Here is a 19,402-nt window from a genome sequence, read left to right on the forward strand (position 1 = left end):
GTTGAGCAGAATATGAGTGTGTGTGATTAGAAATGACAAAGGAAAAAGATAAAACAAAAAAAAATCCAACCCCAAGAAGTGTCTATTTTTTTTGTGTTGTTGTTTATTGATTTTTCAGTTGTGTCTGTCTGTGAATTCATTTGAGGTTTTCTTGGCAAAGATACTGGTTTGCCATTTCCTTCTCCAGCTTATTTTACAGATGCGGAAACTGAGGCAAACATGCCCAGGGCTACACAGCTAGAAAATATCTGAGGCTGGATTTGAATTCAAGAAAAATAATCTTCCTGACTCTGGGTTCCATGTTCTATCCACTGCAGCACCTAGCTGATTTTTTTGGTAGCATAATAGTTTTTTTTTTTAATCCTTAAAAATTTTTTGCAGGGCATCACTGATCACTAAGTATTCCACACAGGTAAGGTTTCACAGTTGGCTCCTACAGGGCAGAGAATCTTAGAGGATCTTGGAGAACGATAAGACACAAACTATAGCATTAATTTCAAACTTCTCTTCTCTTTTGAAGCCCTTGATCCCTCCATCCTTTTCAGTAGAGAACTTTGTTCCCTTTATTGAGAAAAATCAAAGCTATGTATGCTAAACTACTTTGCTGTTCCAAGCCTCATCACCTGCTATTCTTTATTTGTTTGCTTCCCTCCTCCTCTCCTCCCTCCTTCACTCCCTTTCCTCCCCTCTCCCTCCTTCTCTCTCTCTCCCTCCCTCCCTTTCCCTCCCTCCTCTCTCTCCCCCCCCTCTCTCTCTCTCTCTCTCTCTCTCTCTCTCTCTCTCTCTCTCTCTCTCTCTCTCTCTTTCTCTCTCTTTGCCCCTCTGATTGATCCTACTATTATCTTCATTTATCCACAAGTTATCATCCTACATTTTTTTCAAGGCACAACTCCTAGAAAAACATCCATACATGTGTTGAATCCATTGCTTCACCTTCTACATATTTCTTTCTATTATTGGTTTTTTTTTGTCTGTTTCAAATTTCCAAAACTGCCCTGCTTGCCTGTGTCCCCTGGTGAACTTCCCTCTTCTTTCTGCTGTCCTCCTACTCACTCACAGTCTCAATCCCTTGCAATCTGGCTTCTCACCCCACCATTTGACTGAAACTGCTTTATGTCTCTAACGTCAACAATGATGTCCTAAGTACTAAATCTTATGAATATTATCACTCAGTTCTTGAAGCCACTGTCCACACAGTTGCCAAAATGTTTCTTAAGGCACAGGTCTGACTCTATCACTCAACAACTTTGAGTGGCTCCCTATTGCCTCCAGGATGAAATATAACTTCTTCCACCTGGAACTTGAAGTACTCTATAACCTAGCTCCCCCTACCTTTTTTGTTTGTCTGTTTCCCCACAGTACACTCCCCCCATTCCTCAACCCCTAGGTATTCTCTGTCCCGGCCAAACTAGCATTTACTTGCTCTTTTCCAAACTCTGCATTTATAGGATCATAGATTTGGAGCAAAAAGAGGCCTTAGAGACCACCTAGTCTGACCCCTTCTTTTACAGAAGAGAAAACTAGAGTACAGATCTTTGAGCTGCCCAGTGTCCCACTGTTAGCAAGAGACAGAGACAGAATCTGAACCCAAGTTTTCTGTGTCTGATGTGTTGTTTCCACTGCAGCACTTCTCACAAGGCTGACCCTGATCACACCACCATCTCGTAGAATTCTTGGCTTCCTTCACAACCCACCCCAGCTGCCATGTCTTAATAGGCAGCCTTTCCTGGTCACTGAAGTGGTTAGAATTCTCTCCCTCCTGAAATTAGCTTGGATGAACTTACCTGTGTATATGTTATATCCATCTGGCAAAATGTAAGTTCTTTGAGGGCAAGGACTGATTTTTGTCTTTTTATCTCCATTGATTATCCTGCACAGAGCAGGTGCTAAATAAATATTTGTTTTAAAGTACTTCGATCAGGGGCAGTTAGGTGGTGCAGTGGATGTCAGGCCTTGGAGTCAGGAGAACCTGTTTTCAAATCTGGCCTCAGACACTTGACACACTTACTAGTTGTGTGACCTTGGGTAAGTCACTTAACCCCAATTGCCTTGCTTTCCCCCCTCCAAAAGAAAAAACCAAACATTAAAATATTGGGATCAACCCTTTAGTTTAGCAGAGAACCAGAAAAGGTAAGGGATTTAGTCAAGGTCAACAACCCCGGTATTACTTTTCAAGGTATTTAGGGAACTGATTCAAATTTATAAAAATAAGACACATTTCCCTGTTAATAAATGGTCAAAGAATAAGAACAGGTAGTTTTCAGAGGAAGAAATCCAAGATATCAATATCCATATGAAAAAAAATACTCCAAAACCAGTAATAATTAGAAAAATGCAACCTCTCATCCACACAATTGGAGAAGTTGGGCAAAAAAACAAAAGGAAATCACACATTGGGAGGGACCATAGGAAAACCAACATATTTTGGTTGAGCTATGAACCTGTCTAGCCATTCTGGAAAGCCAGGCGTAACTTTGCACCAAGAGTCACTAAGCTGTGCTCACACTCATACCCACTGATACGGTTTCTAGGGCTATCCATTAAGGAGAGCAAATAAAGGTGAAGTGAACCCATGTGTGCAAAAATATTTTATAGCAGGTCTTGCTGTGGTACTTTAGAATTGGCAACTGAAAGGGACACTCATTGACTGAGGAATAGCTGAACAAATTATGGTATATGAATGTACCAGGATGATGTCATTCTGGGAGATACAATAAAGATGATATCAGAGAAACCTTGGAAGACTACGTTAAACTGATACAGAATGAAATGTGCAAAACAAAATGAGCAGTAACAATAACAACAGTATTAAAAAAAACAAACTACTCAGAAACATTTAATATCTCTGACTGACAAAATGATCAACCACAATTCCAGAGAACCTGTGATGAAACATGCTACCCATAAATGAGAGAAAGGTGATGGATGCATAATGTAGAATGATACTATGCACATGCATACACATATGTGTATATGTACACACAGATATGTGTGTGCATATATGTACATACATATATATACACATATGTACATGTTTCATATATGTGTCTCATATATATTTCTTACTACATATGTTTCATATGTTTCATTACATATTTCTTATTATATATCTAGGTCTCACTCACTATTTCTATCTATATGTCTATATATAATATATGTATGTCTATAGATACATATATACACATACATATATATGTGTGTATATGCATATATATACCAGTCATCCTGATCTGTTTCTTTCCACTGAACCCAGACAGCTCCAGAGAAAGTGAGGCTGGTGACCTTTCACAGCCCTCCCTGACTTATTGCAAGTCCTGGCATCACTTTCCTGATGTCATGGTGCTCTTTGAGAATGAAGGGTGAACAACAGCAATACGTAGATATCACCGATGTGGGAATTAATTTTATATAACTACGCGTTTTTGTTATGAGGGCTTTGTTTTGGTTTTCCTCACCGTGAGGTGGGGGCAGGAGGGAAAGAAAATGAATTTTTTTTCTTGATTGAAAGACAACGACATTGATTTTTTTAGAAGGATTCCTGTAATGACCTGAGCCCTGCACCTCTTGTCTACTATGAGCTGAACTGTGTTGAGTGAGTGACCCCTGGGGTCAGGTCAGTGAGGCCACGTGGTTACCTGCTCATACTGCAGTGCCTTGTGGGAAAGGTCAGCATACTGGAGTCTCAGACGACTCTTCCCTTGTGCAGCATTCTTTAGTTCGTGCTCCTAGGAGAGAAGGAAATGGTCCCATGAGGCACCGTTTGTACAGGTCTTAAGAAGCCAGCTGGGTGGAGGGAAAGAAATGTAATAATAACGGGATAATAATAATGGTTCGAACTGACAATGTGGTATAAATGAGAGGCAAGGTAGAGGGGAAAGATAGAGGGATGCTCCAGGTTCAAATCACGCTCCTGAAAAAATACTAGCTATAATCACTTAGTCATTCTGGGTTTCATTTTTCTCATTTGTAAAATGGAGTTGATAATAATAGAAACTATAGTTCCTACTCCTCAGAATTTTGTATAATTTAAGGAAGGAAGGAATAAACATTTATATAGCACCTATTAATATGCTTTTAGGGGCAGTTAGGTGGCACTGTGGATAGACCATGAGGCCTGGAGTCAAGGAGACTTGAGTTCAAATCTGGCCTCTGACACTAGTTGTGTGACCCTGAGCAAGTCACTTAACCCTGTTTACCTTCGTTTCTTTACCTGTAAAATGAGCTGGAGAAGGAAATGACAAACCACTCCAGTATCTTTGCCAAGAAAACCCCAAATGAGGTCATGAAGAGTTGTACACAACTGAACAATATATTTTTATAAATATGATCTCATTTTATCCTTACAACAACCCTATGAGGTACATGCTATTATTATCCCCCTTTTACATGAGGAAACTGAGGCACACAAAGTTTAAGTGACTTGCTCAGGGTCACACAGTTAGTAAATGTCTTAGGTCACATTTTAGTTCAAGTCTTCTTGACTCCAGGCCCAACACTCTATCTACTGCACCACCTAACTACCTTGAATAAAATAATGTGTAGAAAATACTTTATATACCTTAAGTCACCATACAAATGTCCTTCTAAAATTTGCAGAGCACATATTTCATATCATTATAGAGCCATACTTAAGAACTCTGTATTAATTGGTTCCCCCAAATATTTCAAGAAGTACATCAGGATTTGGCTGAGGTTACAGAACTGGTCAGTGGAAGACCTGGAATTTGAATCCACAACTGTTGACTCCAAATTCATGCACTTCACACAACCCCATGATGAGGAAACAGCAGTCATTTTCCCAGATCCTGGGGTGAAAGGTGAAGGTCTATTTTGTGGGGTGTTTTTTTGGGGAAGTCAAGCCTGAGTAGAATGTCATGGTGGAACTTTCCAGAAAACTAGGGGCTGAGGGTAGCCAATACTTGATAGAACGCAAGGTTCTGGAAGATGGGGCAGGTGGGCAAAAACTAATTTTGCCCTGGGTCATTCTGCCTCTGTCCCTTTTGACCTGTACAAGCTGAGGCAACTCACTTACATTCTCTGGGTCTCAGTTTCTCCATCTATAAAGTGGAGAGATTGGATTAAAAGGTCTCTGAGGGCCCTTCCTTATCTAGAATTATGATTCTGTGATCCCCAGAGAAGTTCAAGGAAGATGGACAGATACCAATGGTCACTCAAATTTATATTGTACTGAAAGATCTACATTATAACTAATTATCGGTCAATCAATAAGCACTTATTAATCACCTACTATGTGCCAGGCACTGTGCTAAGCACTGAGGACACATGGAAGCTCTCAACGAACTCACAGTGTAAAGTCAATTAATTTTTCATTATGGCATTTATTCCTCATAACACCACAAATTAGAAAATGCAAACATTTTTATTCCTGTTTTATAGGCAAGGAAACCCAGGCTCAGAGAGATGATGTGATTTACCCAAGGTTAACCAGTTAATAAGTAGAGAAGCCTGGACGAGCATTAGGGTCTTCTTCCAAATCCTGTGGTCTTGCCCAACTCCCAATAGCCCTCGAGTGGTCAGTGTGGCATGATACAAAGAGTCCTGACTGTGACTTCAGACCAGGTGGGTTCTTTCTGTCTCTGGCATTTACCACTTGGGTGATACTGGAAGTCATTTGGTCCTCAGTTTTCTTATCTGTCAAAAGAGAGGGAATTGAACTAGACAGCCTTGAAGGCCACTTATAAATCTATGATCCTACAAGACTCTCCATTTCACTAGAGAGGGTGGCAGCAAGGAGTTGGAACAGCCAGGAAATTCGAGGTCTCTGGTTGAATGAAAAGGCATTTATCAAGTGTCTACTTTGGGCCAAACACTTTGCTAAGTGCTAGTGATACAAATACAAAATGGAGATGGTCTCTGATCTCAAGGATATTGCAGTCTCATAGAAGGCAACATACATAGGGGCGTAATGGTCAGAGCAGAAGGTTTTTATAAGGAGAATCACAGGGATGTTGAACCGATCCAAAGGGCAGTAAACTGACATGGTCTTTCCAGGTGCCATGATAACGCTGGTGTGATTACTGTTCCTAGACTAAAAAGAAGAAAGGACTTGTAGCAGGACAGAGGGTCGGTAAGTGAGAGCAGAGGTATGTTCCGTGGGGCAAGTTGGATGGGGAGATGGTCAAGGTAGACAGGTGCGAAGGCTGGTGCGGTCTGGGGCTGGTCAGAAAGAGTAGGCCTCAGAAAGAGTCTGCACTCACTATCAACCAAGACAGCTCAGATCAACCCGTGTGGGAGTGAAATGATGAACAGATTAACTCCTCCATGGAATGGACTTTATGAATGACTTGGGGTGGTAGAGTCCAAAGGTTCAATCATTTACAATGGTATTGTAACAAAGGGGTAGGGATAAGGACTGGATTTTGCATTTAAATATTTTTATGCATGTATCCCCAATCCAATGTAAGTTAGTTGAGGAAGGAAACTGTAATTTTTGTCCAAAGAAGAGGAGCAGGAAGAAGGGAAGATAGGCAAGAGGAAAAATGGGGATGGAGACGAAGAAAAGGAAGGGGAGGGTCAAGTTGGTAGAAAGATATGGAAGAGAGGGCAGGGCAAGAGGAAGAAGAAGGGAGGGTGGAAGGAAGGAAGAGAACAAGAGAGGGAAAAAAGACAGAATGAGAAGAAGGGTGGCTAGAGGAAGAAGAATGGAAAAGGAAAAGGGGAAGGAAAGGAGGAAAATGAGAGGAGAGCCAAGGGAGGAAAAGAAGAAGAAGAAGAAGAAGAAGAAGAAGAAGAAGAAGAAGAAAGAAGAGAGGAAAGAAAGGCGAAATGAGAAGAAGAGAAGGAGAGGAGGAGGAAAATCTTGGATCTAAGAAAACCTAAAAGCTCCTGACTGGATAGAATAACAGGCTTTTCATGGGCCCAGAGTCAGCTCCCTGGCTGCTATCAATTCTATAAAATGTAAATCCCCACCATCTATTCCTCACTATTCTTTGTCTCCTTTGGGGTCCTCTATTGGTGGGAATATTACTTGCTCTTGTCTGTATGTGAATGTCTTCTAATTAAAGTTGACTCCACATTCATATCCCAGAGCGGTTGAGATAGTGATTTGGAACAGTTCAGTGCCATGGTGACAAAGAAGAAATCTCAATATCCCCGCTAAACACACACACACACACACACACACAGATAAGGGAAGGAGAGAGAAAAGCCAAACCCATGGAGACCAGCTCTTCTCAATATCAGTGCTTTTCCTCTGCAAAAAGCCATTCTTGCACTTTGAAATCTAACACCCAGGATGATTTTGGCTTCCTGACTTTTTAATCTAAAGTGCAAGAGGGTTTAGAAATTCAATTCCATTTGATCCAATCCAACAAATATTTCCTAAGCACCTACTATAAGCCAAGAACTATGTTGGGGCTGGGGGTGCAAAGACAAAAATGGAACAATACCTGCCTGTTCTCAAGGAAATTACATTCTATGAGGGATATGATCTGTATGTGAATTGGTTAAGTATAAAATAAATACAAAATAACATATGAAAGTAAAGACAACATAATACTTAATAGGGGCAGTTAAGGGGCACAATAGAGCAATAGAGCATCAGGAAGACTCATCGTCTTGAGTTCTAATCCAGGCACAGACACTTTCTAGCTTTGTGACCCTAGGCAAGTCACATAACTTTGAGTCAGTTTCCTCATCTGTAAAATGAGTTGGAGAAGGAAATGACAAAGCCCTCCAATATCTTTGCTAAGAAAATCCCAAATAGAGTCATGAAAAGTAGGACATGACTGAAAAATAGATAAACAATACTTTATAGATGCAACATAAATACAAAGTAATTTAGGTGTTAAGGAAGGCTGTAAAATGAGGAAGAAAGAATTTTAAAAGTTCTTATGAAAGAAGTGATACATGAGCTGAGCCCTGAATGTAGCTAAGATTTTATAGAGGTGGAGGTGAAAAGGTAAAGCATTCCTGACACAGAGCACAGCTTGTGCAAATGCATGGTGATGGGAAAAGAAATGCCATTTATGGTGAATAGAAAGCAGGTCAATCTGGATAGAATATAAGGAAATGTGTTGGGAAGTAAAGTGAAAATACTAGAAAGATATGGTGAATTATGAAGCACTTCAAAGTCCAAAACGAGAAGCTTCTATTATATCCTTGAAGCAGTAGGGAGCCACCAAAACTCCTTGAGCAGGTGAGTGTCATGGTCAGACTTGTGTTTTTGGAATATCAGTTTGGCAATTTGTTGTATAGAAACTGGTGTTGAACTTAAACAAAGATGGGGGCAACTAGACTATATAAAAATCTTTAGAGTCAGCATGTTGACTTAGAAAACCTCATAATAACATTATCTATTTTGTATTGTATCTTTTATTTGTTTATTTTGTTAGACATTTCCCAATGATGTCTTAATCTGCTTGCTGTGGCATTTGAGTTTTGCTGACTGAATCTGACTGTAGAGGACAGACTGGGGAGGGAAGAACCTGGTGGCAAAGAGACCAGTTAGGAGGCTATTACAATAGTCAAAGGAAGAGATAATGAAGGGTTTGAATCTGAGAGTGAACATAATGAGTTAGATGCCAGCGAGGTGATCTCAGAAAAAAAAAAAAAAGATAATTTGCAAGATTTTAGTAGCATCTGACCTCTGAGACTTGGACCCTCAGACAAGCCCTTACCTATTACTCTCCATTCACATATATATTATTTCCTTGTTATATGGGAATTCATTGAAGTCAAGGACAGTTCTAAGCATATATATATAAATATATATATATATATACACACACACATATATACTTATACACACACTCACACACATATACGCACATATATATGTATGTGTGCGTGTATGTATATATGTGCATACATACGTGTTTGTATATATGTACATATGGAGAGAGAGAGAGAGAGGGAGTCTCTGTCATATCAGGTTGCCTCATGTTTCCATTATTAAAACCATTCTTTTGACTTTCGTGTCTCCAGAAGTAGTTCATATTATACTTGCCATTGGAAAATGGCAAATGCTACAAATTGGGGTTGGATTTATGGTTTTGTTGATTGTCTAGACTTAAGAAAGTTGTGGAGAAAAGGTTAATGATGCAGGTGAAACCGAAAAGTGTGTCACATGCACATATTTTTCAGAAGAGCTGGTTGTTAAACATTTGCCAGCACACCCCTTTCTTCAGTCTTCCACGTCTGCTCTCCTCCCCACCCCATGCCAAGTCTAGTGTCTGCCAAGATCACCCAGAAACAGAAATATGAGAACAAGGAGTGCTCATTGACATGATGTTCTGAGGGATAAGTGTTCCCCCTTGGCAGGAGAAGGCAGAGAGGGATATGAGCCAAGCCCAGAAGTCTCACTGAGAGTACATGTGTAAGGGGAGGACTTGAATTCCAAGTCCAGTAGCCATGTGGCTTCTCAATCAATCAGTAAGCATTTATAAAGCACCTACTGTGTACATGGTGCTGTCTCACAATAGTCAGACATCCCTTTGCCCAGGGGGAGCTTAAATTCTTTTTTTTTTTTAAAGCAATAGGGGTTAAGTAACTTGCTCAAGGTTACACAGCCAGTTATTTCTGGGTGTGGTGCTAAGTGTCTGAGCCCGGGATTCAATCTCCAGGTCTTCTCAACACTGGAGCCGGTGCTCTTACTTGCTGTGCTACCTGGCTGCCCCAGGGAGCTTAAATTCTATTGGGAGGTGCAACATATTCACAGGTAAGGTGTGGTGTAACAGGTAAGGAGGTGCAACATATTCACAAAATAAGCAGGAAGCAATGCAGGTAGGGGTGGGGAGAGGGGTGTAATGGAAATGCAAATTTAAAGATCTTCCCTGCCCCTAGGCTAAAGTACACCAGGAGCCTAGGGTGGGAGGCTTGTTTTTCAGTAGATACTTTTTGATTGGCCAGTGGGTCCAGAAGGTTGTTATGTTCTCTGAGCCAGGAGAAGGCTATATAAACCCTGATTTGAGGCTTTGTTTTGGGGCTCACTTTGAGAAATGTTCTGTGATTTGATCACATGAGACTCTGGGAAGCTGTTGTTGAGAGCCCCCCGGCTTTGAAAAACCCAAATGTTGATTTGGTGGTTGGACAGTTTGGAAAACTATCTACTTGATCTGTTTCTCTGTCTTGATAATTCTGTCTGTATATTCTCAAGTTCGGGGTGCTGACCTTTTCCCCCTGAACTAGGTAAACGATATATATTTGACTGATTAAAGTAAGCTTGTTAACCCATTTTGAGTTGCTTTCCTTTATCAAAGCTGATCTAAGAACCTGTGTTCGCAGCCACCCTGAGGACACTTGGGGTGCTTGCTGCTACAAGGGTGCAGATTCTAGAAACTGGGGCAATCAGGAGAGGCCTCTTGAAGAAGGTCCTTGAGCTGAACCTTGATGGGATTGTAGAGGGGGAAATTGAGGGGCATGGGTTGAGATAAGTGGCAATTGAAGTCCCTTCTCACTCTGAAATTCCACGGTTCTGAATATATAAAACTGGCTAAGAGCCTATCCATTTAAGGCAAGTGGATGATGGGCTTAGCTTATTACTGTCACTCACCTAGGCAACGGAGAACGCTTTCTTACCATGGGTCACTGAAGCAGTTCTGGGAAGGTCTTTTAAAAGAATAGAGCCACAAGATGAGAAACATGCATTGGAGAAAGGGGAGGGGAGTTAGAAGTTAGAATAGACTAGAAAATTAAAGGATCATAGATTTGGAACTGGAAGGGGCTCAGAGACCACCATGAAGGAGGAAGAGGAGGAGGAAAAGGAAAAGAAGATGACAGGGATGATTTCAGTTCTGTCTTTGTATCCCCAGTGTCTGGAACATGCTAAACACTTAATGAAGGCTTGTTGATGGATTTTATGATGCTATAAACACAAACCTACACAGAGACACAATCAAAACATAAAAACTTGGCACTAAACTGCAGGGGAAAGGTCCGCAAGACTAGTGAGAGCTCCCGTTTCTTTCTAAAGCACTTTGGTTTACAAGGTGCATTCCCCACAATAACTCTGATATAGAGGGGACAAATATTTTCATCCATGTTTTACATCTAGGAACACTAACACAGCCATAGAAACCAACCCTGGCTCCCACAGCTAATAAGTATCAAACCAGCACTTGGACAGAGGACTTCCTGGGCCCTTCCCACAGTATCAGGCATCCTCTTGAAATGTCCAGGGACCCAAATTCTCTCAACATGCTGCATTAAGTTTTCAAGTCCTATTTACAGTTTTAGATGTGTACATATTAAGAGAATGAATGAACAAATGAGCTTTAAATAGTCACTATATACCAAGAACTTGACCACAAGCTGGAGACATAAATACAAAAGTGAAGATGGTCTCTGTCCTCAAGAAGCATACATTGTACATTTTTAAAAAAAGCAATTGGGGTTAAGTAACTTGCTCAAGGTTACACAGCCGGGTGTTTCTGGGTGGGTGCTAAGTGTCTGAGCCCAGATTCGATCCCCAAGTCATCCCGACACTGGGGCCGGTGCCCTTACTCTCTGTGCTACCTGACCACCCCTACATTCTACATTTTAATGGGGGAAATAAGACTACTAGAATTTATTAAGCACCTTCTATATACCAGGCACTGTTCTTAAACCTGGAAAATAGTACAAAAAGGGGGCTGATTGCCAGTAAAGAATATTTTGATTTGGAAAGCTATAGAGATGATGAATGGAGCCACAAAGGAATAGAGTGACCCACCCTTCCTAGGCGTAGGGACAGAGTTGATTTGATCATGGTTCCAGAATTGGAAAGGAGGTAGAGTGATGGTATGGTAGCTACTGAAAGAGTGGGGAGTGAAGAAAAGCCAGTGTATCTTAGAATATATTTCTGAGGAAAGCAAATAGTCAGTGTTGGAATTTGTGCAAAGGTGAAAAGAATAATGAATATTCTGTGTCTCCAGAGATAAGGTTAAGGGTTTGTGATGTTGAACTATCTTAAAGTTTATAAAGAGTTATTTCAAGGATCCTAGAATAAGAAAGACAAAAATGAAATTGAGAATGGAGCCCTTTAAATGAGGTTTTATAAATAACACTAGTGGGCCATTCTAATTTCATAGGATTGGGGTATTGTTGATTTAGAACAGGCAAGAATCTTTGGGATCATTTAATCCAACTTTTTCCTTTTATAGAAGAGGATATTCAGGACCAGAAAGAGGAAGCATTTTATCCAAGGTTATATGGATAGTAAGAGAATGAGCCAGGATTGATAAGGGTCAATAACCCCTTAGCATTAAGGGTCATTCATTTGGCCCATGTATTGTCTACAAAGTCCACTGTTGGGTTCAAGGCTAAAACAGATGCCAGAGAGAGAAATGCAGAAGGTATGATTGAGAGAGAGGGAGAGAAGAAAAGAGAGACAGTTTCAAAGAAAAAGAGACAGACAGAAATAGAGCGATAGAGAAATCTCCATTCCTCTGCTCCTCCTATTTCCTCAACTTGGATTGTCCTTCCCGCCAGCTCTGACCGTCTGCTGCCACATGCTCCTTTCTAGGAGGAGCTTGGTACAATGGAGGGATCTATGGATCTGAAATTGAAAGACTTGGGCTCGAATCCAGATTCTGCTACCTACCATGGAGACAAACCATCTCAACCCTTTTTGGTCTTCATTTTCTCATCTGTAAAATGAGAGATTTGACTATGACCTCTAAGGTTACTTCCAGCATTAACTCTATTACCCACAATTCCCACTTCTCTCCAAAGTCCAATGGCACCTCCCTTATGTCTCTCTTATTGCACTTTTGTGTGTATTTGAAATCTAATTATATGTCTCCCCCAACAGAACAGTAAGTTCCTTAAAATAGGAGCTGATTTCATCTTGTCTCTGTATTCGAAGTGCTTAGCAGACATTAGACACTTAATATATGCTTAATTGACTGATGCATTCTATGAAAATCATTTGTTCCCCTGCTTAGACAGTATCATAGAGTGGTAATTGTGATATTTGAAGTCAGAGGACCTTCATCTGAATCTGGGCCCCGGAATTTATTACCTGTGGGACTCTAGGCAAATCCTTGCTAGTGTGAAATCTAGAATCTCTGAATTTCCATTTTCCTAATATTTTAAGGTATGTAAAGTTCCTTTCCCAATATGGCCAGAGCTATAACCGAAGTAGGGTAACTGGGCCACCTTTGTAAATGCACACTAAAATTTCAAGGGTACAAAAATATTAGACATGCAGCATAAATGCTGCAATAGTCTTCCTTCCCTCCCATTTAACAAAAAAAAATTATATTATTCTCACAGTTTAAACTGCGAAGCTGATTAGAAAGTAACTTCACATTGCCTGTCATGGGACATGTAAATTTGCCTCAGGCACCAAGATTTCTAGTTACTGTTCTATCAACAAACCTTTGAGGTGGTTCACTTCTTTTACAAGTGTTTCTGGGCCTCAGTTCCACATCCAGAAGGTGAAGAGATTGGACTAAACACTGTTGAAAAAGGGTTTCTCAAATTTTCTGCAAAGAACCCTGAAATACCTTAAGTTTTTAAAAAAATGAATGTTATATTGTTGTTGTTTTTGCAGGGGAAGTTAGGGTTAAGTGACTTGCCCAAGGTCACATGGCTAGTAAGTGTTAAGTGTCTGAGGCCATATTTGAACTCAGATCCTCCTGACTCCAGAGCTGGTGCTTTATTCACTGCACCACCTAGCTGCCCCCTAGATGAGCTTTTTTTTTTTTTGATTTGAACTCAGGTCCTCCTGACTCCAGGGACTGTTCTCTATTCACTGCACCACCTAGCCACCCCTTATATTGTGTTTTTATAGACATTAAAAACAAAGGTTTTGAGGACTTAGCTGTGAGGTTCTGCCAAAATTTTGGCTGGGTTGCAAAATTTAATCATTGTAGAAAACTTTGAGAACCACTAGGCTGAGATTTCCCCTAACTCTAAAGCTTATGGCCTAGCTTCCTCTCTGTTCTAGGATGGAGACCCTGACTTTATACCTGCATCTATATCATCCCTTACTAAATGTTTTCTGGACATATACAGCATTTAGAGGGTGCACTTGGAGTCAGGAAAGCCTGGTTTCAGATCCCATCTCTGATGCATACTAGGTCTGTAAATCCTGCCTCAGATGTTTATTAACCATGTGACTGTGGGCAAGGCATTTAACCTTGATTTGCCTGTTTGGGCATCTGTAAAATAGAGATCCACAGAGCAGCTAGGTGACACAGTAGATAGAATGCCAGACCTAGAGTCAGCTTCAGACACTTACTGGTATGGAAATCCTTTCATCTCTCTGGGCCTTAGTTTCCCCATCTGTAAATTGAGGGGGGGGTTGCTCTGAAGCCCCTTCCAGCTCTGGTTCTTTTTAGCCTATGGTCACTAACTGGTGATCCTGAAATGATGGCTTGAAAACCATTCGCCAGTAGGTTGTAGAAAGTCTTATCTGGACATGACTTGCCTACGATGGCCTCTGCAGAATTGCAAGCAAGGTCACACATTGTCGGTATTGAGGTAGGGGTTACTGCCTCTAGCTTAGAGAAAAGGGCACTGAGATTCAAAGAGGCTAATTGACTCCTTCAGTAATTCCTCATTTGTTATTATTGTTCAGTTCTGTCCAACTCTTCATGACCCCATTTGAGGTTTTCTTGGCAAAAGAACTGGAGTGCTTTGCCATTTCCTTCTCCAGTTTATTTTATAGATGAGGAAACTGAGGAAAACAGGGGTAAGTGACTTGTCCAGGGTCACCAAGCTAGTAAGTGTCTGAGGGCAGATTTGAACTCAGGTCTCCTTGACTCCAGGCCTGGTGCTCTGGGCACTATGGCACCACCTCAGCTGATTTGCTAATTCCTCATTGCCTTTGGGTTAAAAACTTCAAACTCCTTAGCCTGTTAAGACCCTCCACAATCCAACTCCAGTATAACTTTCAAGTCTTATTGCACATCTTTTACTTCCTGTCACAAACTTTTATGTTCCAGCCAGCCAGGAAGACTAGCCTTCCCCTCAAATGCAGCAATGCTATTTCCTGCCTATGGGCATTCGTAAAGGCTATTCCTCCTACCTGAAGGGCACTCCTCCTCCTAATCTCCCCTGAAGAAATGTCCTTTATAAACCATATTCTACAAACATATCAAGCATAAATTGGCACCTGGGAGTGATGTTAGAAGTCACTGAGTCCAACCCCCCTCATTTAATGAATAAAATTGTGACAATGAAAAGTAATTTGTTCAAGGTGACATCGTATCAGACAGGATTTGAACTCAGACCCTTCTGACTCCAAATCCAGCATCAGATCCACTAGCTATGCAGCCTTTCATAGATCCTTAATGAATATAAATCTCCACCATAAAGAGAAAACACTCAGCAGCCCATCCAACATTGCTCTCCCAAAGCCTTCCCCAAGGAACTCCACCCTAGTAAGCTTGCCATTTCCACTGAACACTGAACCCTCTTTGATATCAAAGGCAGCCCGAAACAATTAAGAGAAATTTATTGAAAGAGTCCAGTCCTCAAGGAGTTTTCTTTATTGAGTGGGCTCATAATGAATTGAAGACCAAGGAGGGCTCCTCTGGGAAAGCTTGAATGGGCAAAGCATTTTCCAGGGAGTCTGCTGACCAAGCCTCTCAGGGGGCTGATTAATGCTAACACCTAGGTCCCTAGGCTAACTCCAGAAAGCACCTTTGCAGCTAGGGAATTTTCCCTGGGTGTGTGCATATGATGATCATGACCACCTGCATTTCTAGAGCACTCTAAGGAAGGGAAGTATCTTCTCACAATAAATCTGGGAAGAAGACAGTCTAAGCATTAAGAGATTCTTCATTATAGATGAAGAAAGTGAGGCTCTGGGACTTTAACTTGCCTACAATTTCAGTCATTTATTTAGTACCTTGTTGTGTTTGCCCTTCATTTTTAAAAAAGACCATGACATCAGGAAGATGATGACATGACTTTCAGTTGACTTTGATTTGAGTGAGGGAGAGCTGTGCAAAGTCCCCAGCCTCACTTTCTCCTCCAGAGCCATCTGGGTCCAGTGGTCAGATATTCATCAGGATGACTGGAGATGACCCAGAATGCAATGGGATACCCTGACCCTTTCAAGCTAAGGTCTTTTTAGGTTCTCACTTTGAGTGAGGCAACACCCATTCAGTTAATAGGCCTCTTTAAGAAGTGAGTCAAGGGATGGCCCCTACTATATGCTGGGCACCATAATAGGTACTAGGGATTTGAAGACAGAAAGCAAAATAGTCCTTGCCCTGAAGGAGCTTACATTCTAGTATATTCCCTATTAGAGTGTGAATTTCTTGAGAACAGAGACTGTCTTATTTTTCTGTTTGTATTTCTAGAACTTAGCAGGGCATTTGGTATATCTGAATGCTTAACAATCAATCAATAAACACTTATTAAGAACCCATTCTGGATGTCTAGCTAAGCACTGGATATTCATTCATTCATTCCATAATTACCCACTTGGTCTGAGGTCAGAATCAAACTTGAGTCCCCCTAATTCCAAGTCCTAATATGCTATCTACTAGGAATCTAGGTAACTTAGTAGATAGAATGTTGGACTTGTTGTCAAGAAGACCTGAGTTCAAATCCTGCCTCAGCTGCTTTTTTTTAACCATGTGACCATGCACAGGTCATTTAACCTCTTTTACCAGTTTGGGCATCTCTGTGCCACAGGGAAGCTAGGTGGCACAGTAGATAGAATGCTAGAGTCAGGAAGACCTGAGTTTAAATCCAACTTCAGACATTTACTCACTGTATGTCCCTGGGCAAGTCACTTAACTCTTCTTCAGTTTCCTCATTGGTAAAATGAGCTGGAGAAGGAAACGGCAAACCACTCCTGTATCTTTGCCAAGAAAACCACAAAAGTTGTCATAAAAAATTGTACACAGCTGAAAACAACTAAACAACAACAAAAAAATCAAGACCAGAATAGCACCTTCCTCCCTGGGTGATTGTGAACATCACATGAGTAAACATATACGAATCACCACTACAGATCTTAAAGCCCTATTGTTATTATTAGGTCACTCTGCCTCTCAAGAGATGGTCTCCTTGCAATATGGGGGCAGGCCCAGACAATAAATTTGTGCCTTACTGGTGCCTAGCTAGGAAGGAAAAACTCTTTTCTCTCTGGTGGAAGCTGATACCACTCTGAAGTTGTCTTTATCTTCTCAATGGTATACTCTTTTTCTACAGGTAGCTTGGTGTGGTGGAGCATTAGATACAGAGAGAGATGTAGATTCAAATGAATGCCCTATGAGGATCAGTAGAAGGGACTAGGAGGGTTAACTTAGAGAGGAGAAGGCTTAGGATGTATAAGAAAGCTGTCTTCAACTATCTGAATGGCTGCCATGGAGAGGAAGATGGGCTTTGCTTGGCTCCAGAGGGAAGAATCAGAAACAATGGACGGAATTTGCAAAAAGGATAATTTAGGCTTTAGAAGCAGCTGGGTGGCTTAGTGCATAGAGTGCAGGGCCTGGAGTCAGGAAGATTTGAGTTCAAATCCAGCCACAGACACTTACAAGCTGTGTGACCCTGGCTAAGTCATGTAACTTCTGTTTGCCTCAGTTTCCTCATCTATAAAATGGGGATAATAAGAGCATTACTCCCACCCTGGCTTGTTTGGAGATCAAATGAGATATTTGTAAAGCATTTATAGTAGGCACTTAATAAGTATTTTCTTCCTGCCTGTCCTCCTTCTCATGAAAAGTTTCTTTCCTCATTGGAGTAATGACCATTTGTAAGCTATGATGAATAGGAGATTCTCATATATGTCCAGGTTAGACTAGATGGCCACTGAGATCTCTTCTGACTCTTCTATATGTATAATCCAACTCCCTCATTTTACATGCAGTAGAGTTGATCTTCACCTCTGCTACATACAAGGCCCAGAGGGGGAGAGCAACTCAGCCAAAGTCACACAGCTAGTAAGCAGCAGTGCTGGGATTCATGTTCAGGTCTATTATATTCAGATTTAACATTTTTTTTTCCACTAGAGAACTCTGCCTCCCCCTCACCCTGAGTTGAAAACTGAATGTATCCATGGTCCCTTCACTGAGCCCCCTTGTTACCCTCTCCTGTCCATAATGCGGTCTCTGCCTCTTGGTTGTGTTGCTGAACAGCTGTGAATATAATAAGCAAATGTATTTTTAAAAGTAGCAAAATAGATTTTACAGGATTAGTATCAATTTGGGAGTGAGTCAGGAGTATTACTAATCAGCTGCTGAGTAACACCAACAGAGCCAGCTTGAGTTCAGATTGGCATGAGAGAGCCCACTCAGCAGAGGACCAGCATTGTGGGCACAGAGACCATTTAACAAATGGCCAGCAAACACAGAGCCCAAAAAAAAGTGCTCACTACCTGGCTCTATGGCCACATTTGGCAAGGGGAAAGGAAAGAACATTCACAGAACCTTAGGGTTGAAAAGGGATCAGAAGCTGATCATAGATTTCAACCTGGAAGTAAGCTTAAAAGTCCCTGAGTCCAACCCCATTATTTTCCAGAGGAGGAAATTAAGACTCAGAGAGCCCATGAACACACAACTGGTAAATGTCATGCAGGATTTAAACCAGTGCCATCTGACATCAAGTTCACCATACTATCATTGTACTAGTATGCATCAGAGGTCATCTAATCCAATATAAAACTCAATAAAATCCTTTTCTACTCCACATTCAACACGTGGTCATCCAGCCTTTGCCTACAGACCTCTAGTGATGAAAAATTTACTCCATCTTGAGGCAACCCATTCCACTTCAGGACATCTCTAATTGTTAGGAAGTTTGCCCTTAACATGAAGCCTTACCTTGACTGTTTACAATTTCTACCCATTACTCTTAGTCTTGACCTCTGGAGCCAAGCAGAACAAAGAAGATGCATGCAAAATTCCTTGTAAAGCACTATATAAATATGAACAATTATCATTATCAAGAATTCATCAAGTATCTACTATGTACCAGGTCCGGGGCTAAGTGCTACGGATGCCAAAGAGGGGGAAAAGGCAAGAAATACACAGTCCCTCCCCTCAAAAGCTTACTTTCTAATGGAAAGAAAAAATACACAATAATAAAACCGAACACTGTAACTCACGGTAGATAAATGAAACAGTGTAACTGAAAATAACACAACTGAACAATGTGGCTGACAATACCACAACTGAATACTCTAACAATAATGCTCTTACAATAACAAAACCGAACACTGTCACTGACAATAACATAGTCAAATAGCGTAACTGACAATAACACAAATGAATAACAATAACAAAGCCAAACACCTAACTGATGATAACAAACCTGAACAGTGACAATAACAAAACTGAACACTGTCATTGGCAATAACATAATTGAATAATAATAGCAAAAAAACCCCAAAACAAAACCTTGAGCACTGTAACTGACAATAACACAACTGAATACTCTAACAATAACAAAACCCCCAAACACTGTAACTGACAATAACACAACTGAATAACAATAACAA

The 19,402-nt window shown here is 40.9% G+C and overlaps 1 protein-coding gene across 2 annotated transcripts in view; it reads right to left on the bottom strand.

Moving 5' to 3' along the window:
- LOC138158478 (RIMS-binding protein 2-like) overlaps nt 1-19,402 on the bottom strand; it is a 490,854-nt gene that overhangs the window by 178,574 nt on the left and 292,878 nt on the right. For both annotated transcript variants that reach the window (XM_069084581.1, XM_069084643.1), the window contains exon 5: nt 3,636-3,725. In XM_069084581.1, coding sequence (XP_068940682.1) covers nt 3,636-3,725 — 90 coding nt within the window. The remainder of the gene's footprint in view (nt 1-3,635; nt 3,726-19,402) is intronic.

Source organism: Petaurus breviceps, unplaced genomic scaffold, assembly GCF_028583685.1.
Source record: "Petaurus breviceps papuanus isolate PSGF00001 unplaced genomic scaffold, PetGlider_PUasm1.0 101, whole genome shotgun sequence".
In the NCBI taxonomy this organism is placed as follows: Eukaryota; Metazoa; Chordata; class Mammalia; order Diprotodontia; family Petauridae; genus Petaurus; species Petaurus breviceps.